The sequence below is a fragment of the Phalacrocorax carbo genome, chromosome 16, assembly GCF_963921805.1.
Source record: "Phalacrocorax carbo chromosome 16, bPhaCar2.1, whole genome shotgun sequence".
In the NCBI taxonomy this organism is placed as follows: Eukaryota; Metazoa; Chordata; class Aves; order Suliformes; family Phalacrocoracidae; genus Phalacrocorax; species Phalacrocorax carbo.
Genome location: NC_087528.1, coordinates 6461517 through 6477466, shown reverse-complemented (window position 1 = coordinate 6477466; position 15950 = coordinate 6461517). Strand labels below are relative to the sequence as shown.

General features: G+C 39.9%; 1 protein-coding gene across 8 annotated transcripts in view; it reads right to left on the bottom strand.

Annotated features, from left to right (window-relative positions):
* Nucleotides 1–15950, bottom strand: part of CEP112 (centrosomal protein 112) — a 173201-nt gene that overhangs the window by 15392 nt on the left and 141859 nt on the right. For 4 of the 8 annotated variants that reach the window (XM_064467132.1, XM_064467133.1, XM_064467136.1 and 1 more), the window contains one exon: nt 2601–2690. In XM_064467132.1, the coding sequence (XP_064323202.1) occupies nt 2601–2690 (90 nt within the window). The other 4 variants (XM_064467135.1, XM_064467134.1, XM_064467137.1 and 1 more) reach the window with 4 other exon arrangements.

The following is a 15950-nucleotide window of genomic DNA, read 5'->3' as shown; positions in this document are numbered from 1 at the left end:
AAGTGGGCGAAGTTCCCAGGCACTTCTGAGGAATGCACGTTCATCTGCATTGGAAGGCATCACTCAGATAACGTTTCCATACCGCACTGCTGAAACCACACAGACGTAACGCGGTTGCGTCTACTCACACTGTGAAGAGGATTGAGAAAGTAAACAGGAGCAAACAAAAGTTTGGACAAGAACATGAAGTACTGGAATGAAAAAGCTCCAAAAAACCAGCAGCTCATCTCCAACTGCAGCACCACGCTCGCCTCTAGACAGCTCAGGGCTTGCCATCAGAGTCCTCCTCACATATTTCCCCCCCGCTTATTTATAGGATAGTTTGTCTCTGTTTCTCTGGATAATTGTAATAAAGAAAGGTTAACTCTGTGCAATCACCAGAGGGTTGTTGGAACAAAGAGTTAAGCTTCATGGATCTGTCAGTCACTTTCAGAGACTGAAGAGTTATAAGGACATTGCCCTGAAAAAAAGACAAACATGGAGCACTAAGATACCACCCAACAAGCCGTAACGAGAAACAGCTTTTTATTTTTAATTAAAAGCACAACAAAATGTTTTTTCATGTCTCATTCATTTGTTTGTTGTTGTTATAGAATCAAAACACAAGATTTTTCCTTTTAATGAAAAACAGAAGCTGTTTAACCCTCTCTCCTCTTTATTTATAGACATGTAAAAGCTCGGAAAAGTGGCCTTTGTAATAGCGCCAGCGCAAATTTTGATGTTTTATGCAGTTCCGATTCAGACAATATTTGGTAAAAGCAGAAAGCAAGTTCTAAGTTGCTGCCTCAAATATTTCAGCTCGCTGATGGGCTGATGAGTTGTTAGATGCTGTTAATACTTGATGAAGATGTTTACAGGTAGCCTGGCCAAGACATAATAACTGGAAACATGTCAGAGGTGTCATTTTTCTTCTGAAGAGATAAACATAACTAATGGATAAACCAGTCACAGGGAAGACACACTAAAAACTATCAGAATATTTGCCTGCAAAATAGACCAAAGCCACCTAAACAAAAACCTCCTCAATGACTCCAGCTTCTTCAGAAAGTCCCAATGGATGGATGGCAGAGACAAGACCGGTGATGACTTGGGTGTGAGCGTTACCATAAGCCTCCTATTACCACCTTCAGGAAAAGCTCGAAGCTGGATGGTGCAGTGCCATTTAAGTAACATTTCTGTTCCATTTATACTGGGGAACGGGACATTACCAGCTGAGCTAGTCCTGCATTAATGTAGTCGGGTCAGGATGGTCCTGTAGGTTGGTTTGGAACAGGGGCTTATGTAAGAGAAAACCTCGAAGGCAGAAAGCGGGGACCATCCGGTGAATCTGCCTGTCTAGCCTTCTACCTCTGTATTTCAGAAGTCATTTTTTGTTTCTTCTTCTGGATCCTCACCCAAAATGGGTCAGAAAAAAGGCAAAATGGCAGTGGCAAAGATTAAAGAAAAAAATTTTAAAATACGAGATTTGGAAGAGGACTCTCATAGCGTGCAGGCCAGTGCTGTTCCCTGGGAGGGACAGCCATGCACCCAACAGCTGATTTTCCTTCTTCTTTTCCAGGAGACTCTTTGAAGCCAACATGCAACGCCTGTAGGCCAACTCACTCATTACACAAATCCTTCTGATGCTGCAAGCATTGCAGCTAAGGGTGAGCCTGGCCCAACATCTAGATTTGGGAGGCAAGGGAAGAGAGCAGAACGGCTAATCACCAACTCTCCTGAGAGGGAATACACAAACGTAAACACCAAAGGTGAATGAAGGTTCCCATGTGCAAGTAGGATGACAACAACTGGGGAAAAAATATTTGAAATTAATGATTGTTACTTTTCTGCAACCACCTCAACTTACTATTCCTGCAGGTACAGATTTAGAGATGCTTTATATAGGATATATGTAATGGATACTGTTTACTCAGCACCAAATAAAGTTCTCAAGTGCTGCAAAACCAGTTTTGTACTACGTACTGTTTTGTACAGATGTGCTACACATCTGTAAATGTGTATGTGCCTCAGATATCTAACACCTGTATATTTTCCTCAACGCTCCAATTTAATCTGGTTTGAATGCAGATCACTGACTTCCTGTTTCAATACTAGTCTGTAAACTACCTACATTATTTTGCTTGAAGCACACTAAATCTCTGATTTCACCGAAAGCATCCAGAATAATTTTAGCACTATTAATCATATGGGACTGTTACAGACAACGTGCTAGGACAACGAATGCATAAGATCAGGAATAAAGATTATTTTTAGCTCAGTTATTGTCCAGTTATAATTCTCTTCATACAAGCCATTAAACAACAGGTTAGAATAGTCTCAGAAACCTCTATTAAAACAGTACAGTCAGTTTAAAATAAATGCATCGTTTAACAGCTAGAATAGTTGAAATACCAACTTGAAATAGAGAGCATGAGATAAGTATTTGCCTGTAGGGTTCAGACAATTTAATTCTCTTTTATTACCAAAAAAAAACCAAAAAAGAAAGCCAGCGGAAAATTTTGCAGGAAAATATGTGCTTTTGCTTTGAAGCAAGATATTATTTTTCAACATCGAACCTTCTTGCCCAGGGGAAGAGGACTGGGGGGGACAACAACTGGTACCTGCTCGTGGGTCTCCAGCTCCCTGCGTTGCAGCTTCTTCTCTGCAGTCCGTGCCTGAATGCGGTAACTTTCCACTTCATCTTGCAAGACCTGAAACAACACCAACAGGGGCAAAACACATGTGAGAAACACAGGATGGCAGAAAAACTTATAGGTAATATTGTTCAATGAGCTGATTAAGAAAACAGTGCAGTATCAGTACAGCTCATCAGCCACAGCTGCTTCCAGCTGCACGTGATAGCTGCCAGGACGTGACAGACCCAGTTCGGCCACCTTTATCAAGTTATTCTGCACAGGTAGGACCACTGATTGAAGAGGAGTAGTTCGATCTTAGCAGTTCTATCTCATTATAGGCTACAAGTATTCATACTAAAAGTGTAATAAATATCCTCAAAGATTGAGAGGGAAATGGGAACGTAGCACTGCATTTGCATTCGTGATTGCAAACATCTCAGATTTTTGTTATCATCTTATTTGTACACCCTGTGCTTCCTAGGAACACCTTTGCAGTGTACCAACAGCTTTTCCTTTAAGCCAGAAGAATAATCTTCTCTCTGGAAAATCACGTCTGGAATTTGCAGTGAAAATGCATTCCATATTATCGAAACGGGATGCTCGCTGAGATGAGGGGCTCCCCTCCCACCCCGTAGTAAAGTCTAGCATGTGATCTACAAATGAAGTGTAAATGGCAATAAATAAAAGGAATATTATCATCATGTCACTTTACCACAGTTATCCAGTCTTTATTTAGTTCAGAAATAATCACTTCTAAACCAAGCTCATAAAACGCATCGACAAATTTATTTTGTCATTATTGTTCTTCTTATATATTTATTTTTATTACGGCAGTGCCTCAGAGCCTTGATCTTTTTGTTATACGCTTAACAAAAGAACAGTCATGCCCCAAGGAACTGATAGTCTATGTTATTTCTAACAGATACGCACCAAACAAACAATAGAAAGTTTCAAAGATTTTTTTTTAAAGTTTCCTAGTCATTGTTGAATGTTTGAATACACACTTAACATTTACTTACACATTTACTGAAAGCTTAGTTATGCTGTCAGCTTGAATAAAGGCATTGTTAACTGCAAGTGCTGACTTGAAGCAAAGTGCACAATGTGGATGTTAGATTGACATCACGCAGAGGCGGCTGTGGCAGCAGAAAGGCAATATTTTGAGTTATCTTTTGTATGCCAGGAAACCAGGGCATTGCTACCCATCAGCTGAAAAGCCTGGCGCTGAGTCAAGACTGGACCTGGGAAGGGACTCGCACCGGGGCTACACTACAAATGACACCAAAGGTGCCTCCAGTGTTGCTTTTTGAAAAGTTGAGCTGCACAGAGACCTTCTGCAGAACACCCGGGGAAGGAGAGACCAGCGAGTCCAAGGACTCTCAGCGCGCTTTGCAGCACATGCGATATGGTTAACATTTGCTTCCTCCAAGTAGAATACCCGTACACAAACCAGGATCAGTAAAAGTACTCACAGTGCAAAGATTTAACAGAAAAAAAACCCTTGCTCTCTTCCACAGCACTGAAATACTGTACTCTCAAATCATTTACAGGATAAAATTGCTATTCAGATAAGATAAGAGGACTACTTATGATAGATCTTGCACGTTGTTTTGAAGTGATGCCAGGCATTAACTTTAAAGTCTTATAGCTATAAGACTATTACATGTTCTGATGCCAAATAATTTAACCAGACCCAAGCATGAACTTCAAATCTGCCCAGGGACTTTTATGCTATCACCGTTTCTGAGAGAATCTGAAATCCAGGCTTTGAATATATAACCGGTCTTTGGTACGCAACAAGTCTTGCAGTACCGGGAATTTGCATTAATATAATGAAATATATGTGTGAATTGTAGGGTTTTTTTTTCTTTTTGTACACCTAATTTTGTAAGGTAAAATACAAACAAGCAAACTTTGATTTAAAAACTAAGATGTTCAAGTCATGCAATGTAGAAACGTAACATGGAGCAAGGCCATTCCATGTACCAGAAAGATCACCAAAGACCCATTTGACAACAGTCCTGCCATAACTCCAAAGTGTCCAGGCATAACCAGTACGGGACGACTGTCAGGAACGTTCGCAGAGCAGGTTTTGGATAAACTACAAAGTATGACCCGTGTGATCAGCTGACAAACTCCAAATAGCCCGGCATGGTGAAAAATAAGGAGGGAGGAAACCTCGCTGCCCATCAGCTGTCCTGCCCAGACTCCCTCCTTGTGCTCAAGAGCTAGTTTCATTCTTTCACAGGACTTCGAAGATGGTCAAGAGATAGCATGAATACGTACGAATGTGTGTGTATATATGTGCACATATTTGTCTCAGAGAATGGATTTATATCACACTCCATCAAACACATCTGCAAGCACTGAACACAAAACAGGATCCCCAGTTGTTCCTGGTAAAGACAGCAACCACATGGTGGCAAAGAGGAGAACTGGCGTGCTGCTGCTTCCTTCCTTAATTTCTCCATTTTACTTTTCTTATTTACAACAAACATACATATTTTGCTGAGCATGAAATGAGAGGTTCCTTTAAATCTGAGGGTTTGCAATGCATCGTAAAGTAATTTAATTTGGGAAATTCAGATAACACAGTCTTTGTTAGGTCTACCTACTCTAGGTAGCGTTTGCTGGCGTGGAGCACGCGTATTTTGTTTCATTCTGAGTGCAGAGAAGGCCTTAAACAAGGACAATTTAGAAATAAGGTATTTTCACTCTAGCATATCAGTGTAGCAAAGTATCAAGTCTTATAATTATCCATTCGCCAATTGTCCAAACCAGAATACACTGTATGAGTTTACAGACATTTCCAATCGCATCATCACTGGCTGTCGGTACGTTTTTTATTGGGATGGCAGGAAAAAAGACTAACTCCTTTGATCAGTCGTGAATACCTCTAACTTGACCATTTTTGGACTATTGCTGCGTTGCATACCAGCTCTCCTACCGGTCACTTTGTAGAATCTAGTTTGGTGCATAAAGGACGTTCCATGAGTAATTAATGTTCATTTGGGTATTTCAGCTTTTCCATCAGCACAAGGACAAAAAAAGTAGAACCAAAAGATCAGTATTTGATCAAAGCCATGCCAACAAAAAAAGTAACATCAGAATCTCACGGTTGCTGTAGATTCCTGCATACGATTAGCTCTGAAAATAGTAATTAGAAGTAAGCAAGTTTGTTGCCCGTGATTTTAATTTTCTAGGAGGAATCATGATGGGTGTCATGAATAATGCGCCTTTTTGAAGATCACACTGAAAATTCTCTCTATTGTCAAAAAGCTTCATATGCAGTGGCCAGAGCCTGAATGCTGATAGCTGTTTCTGAAGCTACCCAGTACCCTCAAATCTTCTTTTGTATCTCACAGAGAAGCTTTTGTCACGTAGAACACTCTTAAAACCAGCAGATGACTTACCCCAGGTACAGCACAGAACACCTCTTTTGTAAAATTAAACAATGGGCCTTGTTTTGTTTTGTTTTGTTTAGAAACGCAGTTTTTATTCTACGGCTTCAAAGTGTCAGATTTTGCCCAAAGACTAACAGAGCTTATGTTTAATAACTGCTGAGATGAAGAAAAAGGGATAAAAAATTTAAAAAAATAGGCCATTTTTTAAGTGTCAGAGGGTTTTTTTTCTCTGAATGGAAAACGAAGCCTAACTTAGTTAAATTTTTCCAGGTACAGAATTAATCCCCGTCCCTCAGCTTTGCTAATTTGACTTACATCACTGTTATAAAGTCAGTATTTTTTTTTTTTTCAGTTAAACCGGCTTTCAAATGCCATGTAAACATGTTTGCTGTTGAAAGTCTACACCATACCTGACCTTGGAAGGGCTTTGTGTTGGCCTGAGAACAAAGAAATGAAATGTTTTGCTTTCCAGCCCAGATATCCTACACTTTGAAAAGCACTTAAAAATGTAAATGAGATAATAAGCTCTACTGCAACAATGTGGGTGAATTACAGCTGTATAAAAGGAACATTCATTTGATTTATTTATAAAAATGGAAAGGATCCTAAAATAAAATCATATTGTAAATGTTTTGGTCGCGTACAACACTGAGACACACGAGAAGGATGGAAGGCAGAAGTAATGGCTTTGAGACTACGCCACTGAAATGTTACGGTCAGATTTTGGGACCTCAGGCGGAGCTGGTGGGCGAGTCCGTCACTGTCGCCGTGATACATGAAACGCTTGGGTCCTGGCTGATATGAAAGGAGAAAGGGACGTCTGAGCTGCATTGCTGGGTAGGCACTTCGGTTTTTTCCTATTATTCTATTGTGGCTTGATTATCACCAGCAAAATGTTTAATGAAGTTCATTTCAAACCCATCTCTGCTGATGATAAGTTGGAGCACTTAGGAGGCAGCAGAGCAGCACATGCGGAGGTAGTGCGGAGCCTGGCCCGCGCGGCTCGCAGAGAGGTTGGGTTGATGCACGAGGCTGGAGGAATCCAGCCTCACTTCTGGGTGCCAGGCTGGGGCTGCGAGAGAGGGTTGTGTTTTTTAAAAAAAACCCAACTTGTAAAGCGCATTGTTTTGACAAGGAGCCACAGAGAGACAAAAAGGTACGATGCCAGCATTACAAAATCCCTTTTCAAGGCAGGAATAAATTTTTGGCATTAGTTACAGGGCTTAATCTAAATCAGCTAAAAGCTGGTAAGAGAAAGAGCTCTAAGAATCACAGGAGCAAGTATGAAATAGGAATATGTGAAGGATTTAGTGTTTAATATATAAAAACTGATTTGATTATGCTTTACCCACAAGATATTTAAAAAAAAAAAAGGGTTTGATTCCCTGAAAGATAATTCAGTTCATGAAGAATTACATAAACAGAAATCATTTTTAGTTACTTGGTATTGATTATCACTGTGAGGACACTGTATTTATGAAGGTTTGATGCTTTGCTTCCTCAACCAGAAGTAATTTCCTACTTTTGGTGTGTTTCTGAGAATAGACAGGGCTTGATTCCTGCTCCCATCACCTCAGTGGCAAGTCTGGGATCACAATGATTTATCTCTCTGGTACTGAGCGTTGAATAAATATGCAACACTTACAAGGAAAGGAAAATCTTCTAAAAACTGTTAAGTACCCAAGTATTTTCACTTTGGAACAAAAAGTGTCAGCAGGAAAGTCACTGCTCGTCCTGATCAGATTATGCCAGAGAACGGCAGAGCCATTTTTTGATATACACATGTAATTCTTATCGCTGTACTAGCAACTCTGCACACAGGGATGTGCATCTGTATCAAGGAAAGACCTCAATATTTATGACCAGTGCAGAGTAATGCTACAGCTAAAGGTAGTAATAGTTAGCACTTTTCTTCTTCAAACAATTTTTCAAACATTACCAAATTAATATAATTAGTTAATGAAAGATGCAGTAATAAAAGCTACTATAATTACCTACTCTAGTTTTAATTATCTCCTTACTAATGCCCACAGAAAAAGGCTTCCACTTCACATCCTCAAAACATGTGCCAACAATAATTCTGAATACAGGCCCCTCTTTAAGTGCCTTCTAAATTCAAATGACATCCATTGATGTGTTTTCTCTCCCCGCTCATGAGAAGAAAACCTAGCTATGGAACTTTAAAGCAAATCTATGTGAATGTTAACAAAAATTAAAGCAAATGTTGTTCCAGAAATATATATGGAGACGTTTTAAAATTCTGTCATTAAAATGCTCAGTTTTGAGTACCTTTATCTCTCGACGAAGCTGGAAGCATGGGCTGTCTGGGCAAAAACTTCTTTACACTAGGTGGTCTCAAAATCTAGAGTCAAATGCAACTATTCAAAGGAAGCAGGCCAAGTATCCCATCAAAATCAACCTCAGTATTTTTAAAATAATCATTATTTTTGCTAAAATATTTTATGGCGATAAGTAAATTTGGGTTTATTACTACTATAAATAAATTGGGAAAATATATCTATGAAGATAACTGATGTAATGCAATGAGTCAGCAAAACAAGTATATTTTTAAAAAGTGAAATACTGATGTTTGAGCCAAATTGATGGTGCATCCTCAATGCTTTCTGGGTTTTCATAGAGCTTTTGTCCACTGACGCTGCTCCGAACCTCGGGCACTGCTTGTTCTCTGTGCCGCGCTCCAGCACACGACTGTTTGAAAACCTCTGTACTTAAGTTCTCTCGTTTTTGGTGTAAAGCAAAGGAAATCTTATGGTTTTAACCTAATACATATGTTTGCTGTTCACATATGGCAAAATTCCTTTCTGGTGGGAACTTTTTCGCTGTTGTTGCAACACACTATATATCCAAGAAGTCTCCTTTGATGTTGAACTATTGCTCCACTACTCATTATGCTACTGATTCAATATGAAAGGCAAAATTTCTGTGGTTTTTGTTAAAACAATAGCTTTGTTTTTGCAAACAAAGTTCTCCACAACCTATACACAGGGTCCAACATTACTTCAACAGAAAAGAAAATCTCTCTATTATTTTATACTGAAAATAGTCATGTCTTTTAATAACACAAATTGTTCTTCCATCCTTTAGGTAACGTTACAATTACTATTATGACTGTACAGAAAATTTATGCTTTATTGGTCATCAGGAACAAAAACTAAAACACCTTAAGCAATATTTTACATCTCTCAAACGCCTCCCTTCCGCTGTCCTCCTAGCTTTTTACCATCAGTTCTACTTATTTGCCTGGGTGAAGTTGCTAACTGCTATTTATGGCTGGGGGAAGAGAGAAGTCCTCAAAGACCAATCTTCACGGTGTCCTACTACGCAATGACAGAACGGCAAATTTGGGAATCTTTTAGCCTAATATAGGATTTTAACCACTGAACACTATCTCATGAATAGTGGACGTGAACAACATGGACATTACAACATGCAATGAAAATGCAACTGGTAACACCTTTTAAAATGTGTCCCTAAAAGAGCTGGTTGCCCATTTTCTGCTATCGCCATGAAAAGAAGGTTTCTGCAGTCAGGAATCAGAGAAAAGGGGTAATTTTCAAAGGCACAGAATTAATCAACTCCCACTTGAAATAACTTGAACTCCCGTTTACTGGGCACATTTGGAAGTCTGACCCACTTTGCTGACATTTCAAAATGGGAGTGGAGATCTTGCAAAACCACCCGAGCTGTGGGCTTTGCCCACTCAAGCAAGTCAAGCAGGTCTTTTTTGGGCTGGTCTATATTGCTTCTGAGATTTGCCAGTAGGAGATGCCGTTGTGAAGTACAAGAATTTCTTCCCCTGAGGGAGTGTGGCAAGAACGAAAGGGGTTCAGGAAGGGAATAATTTGACTAGGAACAAAATTAAGTCCCTCTAGTAGTAGTGAAAAAATTTGAAAGCAGGTCACTTACATAAAAGAAACATATAAGCAAACGGTGTGGTAGGCTCTAATGCTCCACTATTTTCATTTTTCACAATTCACAGGCAAGAGTCTGACTGGCAGCATATTATACGCTTTGGCTCCTGAGTGGATCATCAGCATTAGTTCCTGAGCAGTCCTTTAACGCTATTTCACATCAGCCTTCATCTGGATTGGTGTCTTTTGGAGATTCCCTGAGCACTGTTAGGATTGTCAACATGCATGTTTTTTCCTGCTTTGCTCCTATAAAATATTGGTGTGTTTTTGGCATTTTCTGTAAATATCTGGTGGAGCTGACCAAAGTTTTAGGACCATATTTCCGCCAAGCCTTTAACCACGTATCTCTAAAACACCTTGACAGCACCAGCACAGCTATTTGTAGGTTTAAAATTAGGCAAGGGCCTAAGCATTCTGCTGACTCAGGGCTCCACTGCATGGCACTATAAACTCCATTCTTTTGAAACACAAAGGATGCCGTAAGTCAGAGCAAGTCCTGCTAAGATAAAAATTCAAAGAAAACAGCAGTATAAACTGTAAAGTTAGGCATTTTTTTCAGGGGGAGCCAAGGAAGGAATTGGTTTTGCTTTGGTTTTAGTGGCTCAGGTGATAGAGGAGGGGGAGGGAGACAAGGTTCAAAGAGCAGTAATAAACTTGCTTTCATCTGCTTTTCTCAATGAACCACAAAAGCCAACAAGCAGCTGCCATGTGCAAACATTGCTTTGTCTATTACCAGGACATTTTAGGGTTGTCGCGATGAAGTCATTCGGAAAGCTTGTCAGCTCGGAAGATTTACTATATTTACCTGGAGTATTTTGTTAGTATGCTTTAAAACTGGCTTTTCCTTTTCTCCAGCCCCCACGAGCTTCATGGTCAAGAGCAGGGGCAGAGGTTGCCAAAAGGAGAAAACTGCTGAACTTTTCCCCCCTTTCACTCTCAGAGGTGCAGACAGAAACACCAATGGCTCACATATACCAGATAAAATGAATCTTTTAAACCCAAAGATACCATGACATCTTAAGCATACACTTATGAAGGAAAAGTTCAAAACTCCATTTTAAACCACTTATGAGAGGATTTACCGAGATTCTGCCTAATGTTCAGCTGACGCATTGTCAAAAACATTTATCACAAACCTTTTGAAGTTTCTTAGCTCCCCCCTGGTTATTAAAACTTGAACTGCAGAGTTTGTTATCAGCTTCAGAGCACACACAAAATACATCAGGTATTTTTTAAGTCAACCTTTCAGTCTGATTTTGAGACTATTATACGAAATAAAACATTCCCAATCAGGTTAATGTCTGACAGATAATGCTGAACAGGCGTAACTGCTGTGCCTGATTGATCCACGAGACAATTTTCATTTCCTAATTTGTTTTTTATTAAACACTCTGCAATCAAAGGGAACAGCAAGGACTCTGCTGTTCTCAGAGCAGGTTTCCTGTGAAGACCTGATCTTGGCTTCAGCGTTTTCAGACAACTTCTTGAATTTTTGATGCTAGGTCGTAAGAACGTCTAAAACGTTGCATCAATGGATATGCCGTGCTAGTGAAAAACTGCTATTGTGAATATAAATTAACTAGTAAAACATCTGGTTTTGCTGCTTGCTGTATTCTTACCAACAGCTCTACAAAAACAAACATCAGGGGTTCGAGCAGAACTTCCTGCGATGATTTAGAGAACATCTGATTCATGATAAAGCATATTTATCAATCGCTTGCTGAACAAGGCAATCTTCTCACCGCTGGGGGCTTCGTTCCCAACTAAGTTTATCACCAAACTGCCACTTTAAGTGGGTGTTCAGAAACTTTACACCTGGAGACAGACCAGCGGTTCCAGTAGACCCCTGGTGCTCTACAAATGTCTCCTTAAAATGCATTCCTTGTCACAGATGCATGAAGACCTGGAAATATAAACATTTCTAACAGGCTTTACAAAACATCTCATGTTGCTATGCTCTTTTAAAAAGTAAATATGAAAGGGTCAGATAGATATTTCTAGTCAATGGGCTAATCTGATTCCCAGTAAGAACAAAAGAAAAGCTATTAATTTTGTGCAACGAACTAGCAGACTGCCCAATATTGCTGGAATTCTCCCCATTAGATAAAATAACACACATTCTCTTATACACACACACAAAAAAAGAAATCTAATAATGCCTTTATACCTTTCAAAGTAACCTTAATCAACAACACTAACTCGCAAGGCAAACCGCTGCTTTTTGAACTGAACAAGCGTGAGCTTGACTCAACAGTGCCTGCACACTCAGTACATGCAGGATGTGAGACAGTAAAGTAGTATCTTCTGAAATTATGTCTGTAAGCCAAAAAAGGGATGATTCTTGATGGGGTGGACGCACACTTGGAAACTTGGAAATTCTTTTATTCAAAGTCTTTCATGACCTCCAACCCAATTACATTTGCAACAAGACATGATAATGCATTTGCTCCCATTTAAGAGTATGTGTGAACACGGAGCATTTTTGAAGCTTGATTCCTTCTTTTTTTTTAATCATGTTGAGATGAAGCTCATTTACTTAAAAAGAAAAAATGAAAAAGAACGTCCTCTGCAGCTGGTCAAACAGATTACGAAACTCTAATCTCACTAGCCTGAGGAAAATGAAAACTGTTTTTCAAGTATCTATTTTATAGAGCATTGCCTTTATACTTTTTAAAAGACACATTAACATAACTGATCAGAACGTCCCAGAATGTTTCTGATCTAGTTAATCATATGACGTTATGACAGAGATAGTTGCTGTCATAATGCCAATGTTTCTAAACATTTCTAAAATCCTTTAAGTTCATATTTTTTTCAAAATTAGACATGGGTAGGATATATTTCAGCCTCTTCAGAAGTTTTTCTTTCCATTTTAGAGCTCTAGAATACTAGTATAGAATATTTTAAATAGACATGTACACACGTAGCAAAGAACAGTATCAGGCTCCTATTGAAATATTTCTGCTAGCTTACTGTTCAAAACATTTTACTCTAATTCCTGCATAACTTATTTCTAGTACCCACCACCCTATTTCTTTAGCTCTAAAGTAATCTTTTTTGCTAAACTGGAATCATCAATAAAAAAATTAAGCATTTGTTTAGCTTAAATTTATTGGCCGTGCTTCCCTTAAAAGCCACACTGGTTGCATAGCTGAGTACCGATGCATGTTGGATGATCTTGGTCTGCAAACTTCCAGCAGGTCTGTGCCCCTCCAAGCCAGCCCTGGTAAGATCAGGCTGAGAACTGCCCAGTAGAGACCCCTGACAGGAGCATCACTGCAACAGGAAACTGCTTGGCTGCACTTAAAACAGATGTCCTACATTTGATCTTTTGACGCTGATAATTTCACCAATACAGGTAATAAATTAGGTGTAATTTACATACAGGTAAACTAGGAAGAGGATGAGAAGGAGAAAAACGATTGCCAACGCTATTGCTGTCTCTCAGATACAGTTCTGTGGAATGTCGAGAGCTCTTATCACAGTTGTGACAAAGCAGATCTGATTTCAATGGAGTTTTGATATTTTTTTGGTCTTTTTTGACTGAATGGTGGCTGAAAGACGGTGCTAATTCAGTTAGTGCATCTTTCTGCTATGGCAGAAAAGCCTTACGTGAAAATGCAGACAGGAGAGGACCTCAGTGCCACACCGCAGAAGTTTTTGTTGAGTTACTTGTGAACCTCACCAGCATCCCCAAGATATCCCTCTGCTTTTTCTTCTAAGAAGCTCCCACAGGGTGATGTCAAGCCAGTTAAAATACTCCCAACAGGTACACCAATCCCAGAAACCATACAGTGGGTGATGTTTTGCCTCAGACCATCGTGAGTGATGACAGTATATGGAAGAAGTGTCCCTAAACCTTCAGCCTGTTCTTATACTCTTTCCTGGGCATCTGTTACCAGACACCACGTCCCAGAAAATGGAGCCAGCAGGACTCCAGTCTGACCCAGCACAGCCACTTCTGTTTTCCTTGAGCCAAAACAATCTTTGCGGTTTATTTTCTACAGGATTTTCAAGCTTTTGAATGACAAGTGTCAAATCATCCAAAATGGTCTGAACAAGAAAAATAACCCAGCCGGCATCTTCTGACTTCAGAAAGGCTTGGTGCGAATGTTTCTGCACAGGTAGAAAATGCTACGAGGGTTTGACCGGCTGAGCAGCGCTTGATCAATGCTAAGCAAATGACTGCCAAACCTGTTTGGCACATCTAAAAGCAAGGCAGGCTCTTTTCATTTTCTCTTACTTTTTTTATATGTAAGTAGTTCCAAATATTCTTATATGGATGACATTTTTAAAATGCAAAAGCATTAAAAATAACAGAAAACAGATCAAGTTCTAAAGCACCACCGGTTTCTCATTTGTGCAGCTACACACTAACGTCTCTCATTAGACCTGTGCAGCACAAAGAGCAGAGCTTTCCAGCTACTTTATGCACACTCAAAAACTTTTCCTTATCACAAATGAGACATAAACTGCAGGAAAAACAATATATAGTGCAGTGTCAAAGAACTAAGAATTCCAGTATTGTTAAAGTTGCATAAATCTTGATTTTGTTTCAGGATCTGATAAGGAAGCACAAATAAGCTTGTCCTCTGCAGAGGCAGGTTTCGCAAACAGCAAGTTAAAGAGAGAGAAGGGACATCAGCCTTCTCACATACGCCACGAAGGCTGGATCATTAGAGACAGGTGCTAGCAAATGAGTCCACAGCAATGCCAAACTTGACTTGCAAATGCACATTTCCATATGATTCAGGATGGAGCGGAGACCTGGTAGAGGACAGTAGAAAGGAAAAAGCAGCATGTAAATGCTTATGGCAAGTATAAATGTTAACAGTGATGGCAAAGACCTCACTGTATTCTTTGCCCATCAACCACTTCACATTTCCCGGTGTCCTCCTTGCTTTTTGGATTCACACAAGTGTAAGTAGAAGGTATGTGTTATTCTGGTAGGAGGAAGAAAACAACACATCAGGTATGAGTTGCTCCTTGGAGCTCAGAGCACAGCTGTGGTCAAAGGTGTTTCCAGGTACGCAGACAATTAAAATCCACTGATATGATTCAAATTGTTGTATAGTCTTCAGTAATCGCTGTTTTACCTTGCTGAATTACAAATGCAACACTGTAAAGGATATGGATGATATTAACATTAGGGAAAAAATATAAGGAATTTGAATACAGTCATAGCCAATACATGCCTTAGATTTTTCCTGCAAGCTGCCTGCGGAGTCCTGGTTTGGTCCAATTGTGCAGGTGCTCCTGCAGGTATCTAACATTTGGTAGACTGAATTTTTATTTATACAGTTTCGTTCTGCCACTCCCAAGCTTCTCAGTAAGCAAACAAACTCACTTTTCATGTTTAGTTTGTACTTTCACCCTCTCTTACATAACTAACTTGGAGAGCACAGCAGCACGGAGAGCGCAACGGATCGGACACTCGCCTGCAGGCATCATCCCTCCCTGAACACGCACATCCTCTTCCCGTGTCTCTTCCAAGTCGGATCCTGGTGGTGGAAGGGCGGATGCTGGCTGAGAAGGGAGTCACACTGGCAACAGGAATGAAAGGGCCAAGCTGGACTGGCGTTCCACATATGGGTACCCATGGCAGTCCCTGAGCAGTCATGTAAAAAATACAAGGGAAAACCATTACAGCACTTTGGGCTTTAACATCTTTTCCACAGTTCTAGCTCTAGAGAGCTAGTATGACCTTCTATTGAAATTAAAATGTTGCACTCCAGAGACAGTGAGTCTCAGGAGCCCGGATAAATTCTGGACTAGCACTGCTGCCCATTTGGCAAGAGGGCAAATGCTGTGCTTTCCTAAATCACAGTGTATCTGCACGAAGCTTTGGTGCTGACACGACCTAACTAATTATTTCCAAGGAAAAGGGACTGTTTTGTTTTCTCCTGGTCCGGTTCTAGAAGAACTTCCATTCATTCATTTTTGTTTCACAAATGATCCGAGTTGTTTTCAGGACATGATTGAGTGATGCTCTCCTTCCT